The 7,430-nt window shown below is 37.6% G+C and overlaps 1 protein-coding gene across 2 annotated transcripts; it reads left to right on the forward strand.

The window, feature by feature from the left end:
- Positions 1-931: 931 nt before the first annotated feature.
- LOC119502478 (hsp90 co-chaperone Cdc37-like) lies at positions 932-6,418 on the forward strand. 2 transcript variants are annotated; one of them, XM_037793488.1, is made up of 9 exons: positions 932-1,052; positions 1,165-1,355; positions 2,252-2,533; positions 2,892-2,997; positions 3,088-3,203; positions 3,349-3,471; positions 4,765-4,947; positions 5,043-5,114; positions 5,230-5,460. In XM_037793488.1, exons 2-9 carry the CDS (start codon positions 1,248-1,250, stop codon positions 5,383-5,385), a joined length of 1,146 nt encoding a protein of 381 aa, XP_037649416.1. In that variant the 5' UTR covers positions 932-1,052; positions 1,165-1,247; the 3' UTR covers positions 5,386-5,460. The 2 variants fall into 2 exon arrangements, with proteins under 2 accessions (XP_037649416.1, XP_037649417.1); XM_037793489.1 differs by having other exon boundaries at positions 971-1,355; positions 5,230-6,418.
- The last annotated feature ends 1,012 nt before the right edge of the window (positions 6,419-7,430 follow it).

The raw sequence follows: 7,430 nt of genomic DNA on the forward strand, positions 1-7,430 counted from the left end.
TACGACGGGGTATTAGGGCCACATTGAGGGAAAAAAATCTGAGATTTAGAGAATAAAGTCATAAGTTTACGAGGAAAAAGTCGTAATATGAGAATAAAGTCATAATATTATAAAGTAGTAATTTTCCGTGTTATTTTCTTTTTTTCTCATAAACTTGTGACTTTATTCTCATAATATTACAACTTTTTTTATCGTAATATTATGACTTTATTCTCATAATATTACAACTTTTTTTCTCGTAATATTATGACTTTATTCTCATAATATTACAACTTTTTTTCTCGTAATATTATGACTTTATTCTCATATTACAACTTTTTTCTCGTAATATTATGACTTTATTCTCATAATATTACAACTTTTTTCTCGTAATATTATGACTTTATTCTCATCATATTACAACTTTTTTTTCTCGTAATATGACTTTATTCTCATCATAGTACAACTTTTTTTTCTCGTAATATGACTTTATTCTCATAATATTACAACTTTTTTCTCGTAATATTATGACTTTATTCTCATCATATTACAACTTTTTTTCTCGTAATATTATGACTTTATTCTCATATTACAACGTTTTTCTTGTAATATTATGACTTTATTCTCATAATATTACAACTTTTTTTCTTGAAATATTATGACTTTATTCTTCAAATCTCCGATTTTTTTTCCCCTCAATGTGGCCCTAATACTCCATTGTATATTTGCACTTGGGCCCTCACTGCATTAGACTTATATACTAAATTATTAACATTATGCCAGGAAGGTTTTGGAAAACACACACATATAAAAAAAAAAAACATATAAACGTGAAAATATATAAATGAATATAAAATAATATTATTTTTTTATATAATTTATTACGTCTGTTAAATTAATTTATGAATGTGAAACAAAAAAAACGATTGCCAAAAGAAGCTCTTCTTCTCTGTCTTCCGACGTCATACGTCGTACGTGTGACGCAGTGACGTGCTGACGTCAAACGGAAATTTGCAGCAGCAATTCTTTCTAGAAATCAGTAGCAGAGTCTCGACCAGTCTAAACCACGTTAGGTGCGTTTATCCAAGTTTATCTGTGCTAGAAACAGCCTGCTGCTGCTCTGAATACTAATACACATTATCTGAAAAGTGCTGCGTTTGAGTGATATCTGTTATCTGATTGTAGATTGGAGTTATCTTCGTTTAGCCCACTGAACTTAGCCGAGTCATAGCTCGAAGCTAACGCTGTTCGGCTGCTATACTGGCGTCATGTCGAGGATAGACTACAGCGTGTGGGACCACATCGAAGTGTCTGATGATGAAGATGACACCCATCCCAACATCGACACACCCAGCCTCTTCAGATGGAGACACCAGGTATTTAAACATGTTTATAGTCACTGGAAGTGGTGCACATTATGCTATGACCATTAGCTGCTTCCTGTGCTGACTCCAGTGCTGTATATACAATGATTAGATTATTATATACTTTGACTATAAAACTGTGTTACCTTCATCACAATGCTCAAATGTTTTGTGGATCCAGATAGTTTATTTTTTTAATTTTTTGCCTAAAATGGCTCTTTTGATAGTAAAGGTTGCTGACCTTTTTAAATAAGTGAAAAACACTTAACCATTTAACTTTTATTCATAAAGATAAGAAAATTAAGAAACAGTTCATATTTACAGTAATGGCCTGCTGATCTTCTATTAAATTCCAAGCAAACATTAATGATAATGTAGTCATCATTGCTATATTAAGCTACACATTTGCAATGTTACAAGATGATTTCATTAATAAAAAAAATATAAATTAGAGACAGGATATCACATGGAAAGCATAAACTATACCCTAAACCACCAATCTATCTCACAGAAAACACAATATTTATAAGTATTTAATGTAAAAAATGGATTAGACCCATAGACTGTAGATAAAGAGATCAAAACTCTTCTCAGAACTCTGTGAGTGTGTACAGACTTTTTTATTCTATTTGTGTTGTGTTACCACATCCACCACCTTCAGCTCATCAACAACTTTACCACCGGTCATTGTGAAACCCCCATCCAGCAGCTACATGGCACTTTGTCTTCTATGTTCATTTCAGATCTGGGAACTGTTTGTCCAGTTCAGCCTTCCTAGACAGCTAGAGACACACAAAATCATAAAGTAGAACTTGAAAACTTGCAATATCTAGATACACAGACAACATGAAACTCTTGTAGCTGTGGTTGGGACTGATATGTGACCTTTTTTAATATTTGTACTTCAGGCACGTGTGGAGCGAATGGAAGATTTTCAGAAAAGAGGTGAAGACATGACCAAGGCGCTTGGTGACAGCCGGCGTAAGCTGGCAGAGGCACAGAAGAAAATGCAAGAGCTGAGCTGTTCATCAACGGATGACGCCAAAGCAGAGCTGAGCAAAGCCCAGTCTGAGGAGAAGAAACTGAAAAGAGAGGAGCGGGATATGGAGAAGAAAGTGGCGGAGCATAACCGGGAAGAGAAGAAGATGCCGTGGAACGTGGACACGCTCAGCAAGGTGGTTTTCAGCAAGGTGAGGCAGATAAAGGGGGGCGCTGAATGGATGACACACCTAACAAAACATAACTTAATGTATGGTATGGTGATAATTTTCAACCACATTATTCACCAGCCCCTATTTCAACAAAATCATAAGGCTTAGAAGATTGTAATAATACAATAGTAACAGCTAAATCAATGTTAACAGGACTTCAGACTATCTTTTTTCATTGGTTGCACTGGTGCGCCTAACCTTTTCTTTACTTTACTTTACATATCTCTGACCCTTCTTGTAAGTTTCTGATATGACATTTCTGATGATGACATTAGTTAATCTTTACACCCCTAATTTCCATTTCTAATTTCCCACTTCAACTGTTTGTCCACCACAGAGCGTTGTCAACGTCAAACCTGATTCTGCTGATGAGACCGAAGAAGAGAAGGAGAAGAAGCATAAAACCTTTGTGGAGAAAAATGAGAAGGAGATCAAACATTTTGGTAAGGATCATTGACATCCATTCTTCCATGCATGTTACAGGGTGTTGGTATTATAGGAGAGATGGTCCTTCATTGCTGTCTTTACTACAGGCATGTTGCGACGTTGGGACGACAGCCAGAAGTACCTCTCTGACAACTCTCATCTAGTCTGTGAAGAGACGGCCAACTACCTGGTCATCATGTGCATTGACCTTGAAGTTGAGGAGGTAAACACTGCAACTCGTATTACAAGTTAGTGTTATGGGGTGTAACTCAGAGATACTCTATATCTGCCACAACTTGTTTTCTTTACACAGCCATTGTGTGTTTTTTAAAATATGTTCATTAATCTTCTTTCTTTTTTTTTTGTAGAAACACGCATTGATGGAGCAGGTGGCTCATCAGACCATTGTCATGCAGTTCATTCTAGAGTTGGCAAAAAGCCTCAAGGTGGACCCCCGCGCCTGCTTTCGGCAATTTTTTGCCAAGATTAAGGTGACTTAACTGGGTTTTTATGCTACAATATCTAATGAAATAACTTAAGGCGTTTTTTGACCAATCGTTCCAGGAACTATGGAGAAACTAACTGAAAACTGAGAAACTAAACTCAGAACATAAACTAGGATTTAAGCTTTCCACATTGCTGTTTGCGTTTCCTTCACATCTGAAACAACTTTGTGAATATTAGGCAAATTAGTCCAGTGATGTTTTGAAAACAACAGCGTTTAGAAATTAAATTTTCAATTTTACACGCGAAGAATTAACACAGAGTCATCTTGATGTTCTGTGTATTTATTTTTGCGACTATATGCGTTTCGGACAAAACAGTTTTGGGGACTCCCTGACAGGAACTGCCCACTGGGGAGCTCCCCCGAGAACTACATACCTTCAAGGGCTATTTTTCTGTGAGCATTCGCACCGCCAATAGGAACGCTGAAGTGACGTAAGCCGTCCGGCGACGCTGGCAGCACACATCTCCAGCTGGGAGATCGGCAAGCTCGCTACGTTCCACAAGCTCTCTTAGCATTTTTTAGTAATATAAGAATAAACAAACAACTCTGTTACATGCCACAATCATATAAACACAAGCAAAATAATCATCTCGACAGTATCTTTTGCGATTCAATATCGATTTACAAGTGGGTGTAGTTTGTCTACTATGTTAGCCCGCCGAGCAGCGGCTCTCACTCGTTTTTTTCGCTCAGTGGGAGTGTTCTCATGAATGAGTTAACTTCTCGTGCACTCCTCTCTTGCACAAAGCGTCATGTTTTTCTAGCGTTTTTTTTAGAAAGGTTTAGATATTCTCAACATTCAGTGCCAGGCACGGAGTCGCACCGCTCATCAATGTCACTTGACTCAGGCAGCCAATCAAATCAAGCAAGAGGCGGGCTTTATTACTTTACCACTTTACCACTTACTTCCTGTTTTGATGCTGGTAGATGTGGTAGGGCTAGCTAGCTAGTTAGCTGTTGGACTTTGAGAGGGAAACAGGAATTCATATCTTATGTCGTGATAGTTTCATGTAGGCTACTGTCTTTGAGAGAGAGAGAGAGAGAGAGAGACCACATTTCCCATTAATCACATTTGATCGCTCGGTTGCAAGCACACAGCCCCACTCCACAGGCACACTGCTGTTTTGCAAGGTCAGCAAAAATAAGACTTTCAGGGGGTGTTAAGTTTCTCTTTAAGTTCCCGAGTTCCTCAAAAGATCCCTGTGTTGGAAACGTCACAATAAAAGCAAACACTGAAATGTTCAATTAAATGCTAATGATGTGTGTCCCATCACAGACAGCAGATGTACAGTACCAGGATGCCTTCAATGACGAGCTGGAGTCATTTAAGGAGCGGGTTCGGGGCAGGGCGAAGATCCGCATCGAAAAGGCCATGAAGGAATATGAGGAAGAGGAGAAACAAAAGCGCTTGGGACCTGGAGGGCTAGATCCTGTTGAAGTGTACGAGACGCTGCCAGCTGTAAGTTCTTTAGTTTTCAAGAAAACTCGGGCACCCTCGTTTTCGTATTATCTTGTCAGTTTAAAATGCCTCACAAAATGTGTTCTTAATCACAGGAGATGAAGAAATGCTTTGATGATAAGGACATCGGGATGTTACAAGATGCTATTAGCAAAATGGACCCAACGGTAGGTTTCTTTGTTAAAGCCTCTGCTTGGAATCATATTTGAGTTATGTAAATGTATAGTTATCTGATTCATGTGTATTTTCAGTTAATAAGTATGGTTGTTTTCCATGATTTAGGAGGCAAAGATTCACATGAAGAGGTGCATAGACTCGGGGCTCTGGGTCCCCAACTCTAGGACAGACGATGGGGACGAGAAAGAGGAAGATGCTACCTACGAGGAGGTGAAACTGGAGCAGGAAGAAACTAAGAAGGAAGAAACCAAGAAGGAATGACCAACATTGATCCCATGATCTGTTGCTTCTGCAAATGTATTTGTCCCACTGTATTGCGACTCCACTATGTGTATGACTAGTTTGCCAATCATGGAACAGTGAAATAACTTCTCTTAAATATTTAGCTGACAATTAAGGGATTAGCGTTCACCTATCTGCACAACTGCGTTGCATCGGTAACTCCTGCTTGGAAAAGAAACTGCTGCTCTTGTTTAGCTCTTTTATTTGTTTCGGCTGTATTCTGACCTTTATTTGTGTACACCTGTCAGTTTGTGTGGGAGTGCCTGCCTGCTTCACTTGTGCTGTTGTATAGTTGGTCTATACAGTTTCAGGTTGTGCATACAATGAATTGGATGGATGGATTTTTTTTTTTTTGTCATTTCCAAATTTAAGATTTTGTTTGTTAGACTTTTAGGGCTTGAGCAACCAATGTATTCAGATAGTTATTTCCCCAAAGTGACATTTTCTACAAACTTGCTTAACTAAAGGTTGAATTATATCCAACTACTCAAAACCAAGGTGGTGTTGTGGTTGTCTCTAAAAACTCAAGGTGTGGGCGACTTTTCAAATCATAAAGTTAGAGGTAAAAAAATGTGAGAAAATGATCCATCTGCAAGACATGTTTTAATTTGGAGCAACTGCATCTGTGCATGGGTTCTCTAATGAAGCAATACATCAACATTCAGTGGTACTGTAGGTAAATAGATGGATATCGATGGCCTTTGGTGCAGCACCTACAGTGTATTTTAATTGTTAAAAGGACAGCTAGCTCACAGTTGATGTTATTTTTCATTTAGTAGTTAATTTAACATGTTATGGTGCTGCAAACATGTAAACAAACATGCTTCAGTTAGCCAATATAATAACATGTTATAGTTACATGCTATTTTTTTTATCAAGTTTATAAATTAGTTTATTATTATATTTCTGTTGTCATTCCTTTAATAGTCATTGTAACTGATAATAATGTGAAAATCTCACACCGTTGCAACCTACAACAAATATCAAACACATAAAGTAGTCCCAAAAGTGCTATATAGGTGTGGTTGGATTCTGAACTTTCACTTTCAATGCTTTTATTTTGAAGGTGAGAGTGTTTAGTTGGAAATATGCTTGATGTCAGAGAGCTGAAATTATAGAAATAAACTAATATTAAGTGAAACAGCTTAAACAACAGCACCTGACACCTGAATTGTGACACCAAAAAAAATCAACTAAATGATGGACAGTTGAACCTCCATTTAGTCTGACAAAAGGCAGAACAGAGGACACCTATGAAATTGAAATGACACAGACAAAGGTGGCTGCGATGTCCTGAAGTAGCTACTGAATTGAGGTGGAGGCATGACAGTGCAGTATTAGACAACACCTGACATCAAACAACAAATACTCATGAAGAGAAGTGGCCAGTTGAAATGATAAAATCCTGACATCTAGTGATGAACAGTAGACCCACACCACAACATGAAAACTGGATGAACCTGTTTACTACAGGTGCGTTTGAGGAGGGTTTTTAATTTGACTGTTGGTGAATGATAATAAAAGTCCAGTGTATATATAGACTCATTCTATACTTTCAAACATGTCAGGACATCAGCTTGATTAACGTTGTATATTGTTATTGCAGGGTAAGCACAGGTGTAACTGAAGGGGGGTGGGAGGAGATTGTGTTTTGGCTTAAAGTAACAATGAAAAGTCAAAGTGAAACTTAAGGTTGTGAACACAAAGACAACTACATGATGCTGGTTTCATGCGTGATGCAATCCCCCTGTCTCCTTGGTGATATTATGCAACACATCTGTGATTTTCATCAAGTCAAAATGAATGAAAAACGGTCTGTTGTGGTCACATTACAAGTGCCCTACAATACTCAAATAAGTACGGAGATATCTCACTCAATTAAAAGTAGCAATACCAAGATGTAAAAATGATCCACAAGTAAAAGTCCTGTTTAAATTCTTAGAATACTTAAATCAAAAGTAAAAGTTATCATTATGCAGAATGGCTCCCTCTAGATCATTTTCACTCATTCTTGTGTATGGTGA

Source organism: Sebastes umbrosus, chromosome 14 (genome assembly GCF_015220745.1).
Source record: "Sebastes umbrosus isolate fSebUmb1 chromosome 14, fSebUmb1.pri, whole genome shotgun sequence".
In the NCBI taxonomy this organism is placed as follows: Eukaryota; Metazoa; Chordata; class Actinopteri; order Perciformes; family Sebastidae; genus Sebastes; species Sebastes umbrosus.

Excerpts from the sequence above, each read along its gene's own strand:
- LOC119502478 (XM_037793488.1), top strand. The coding sequence starts at position 1,248 with ATGTCGAGGATAGACTACAGCGTGTGGGACCACATCGAAGTGTCTGAT. Across the intron at positions 2,998-3,087 it reads GAAGGAGATCAAACATTTTG|GCATGTTGCGACGTTGGGAC; the intron begins GTAAGGATCATT and ends TCTTTACTACAG. Across the intron at positions 3,204-3,348 it reads TTGACCTTGAAGTTGAGGAG|AAACACGCATTGATGGAGCA; the intron begins GTAAACACTGCA and ends TTTTTTTTGTAG.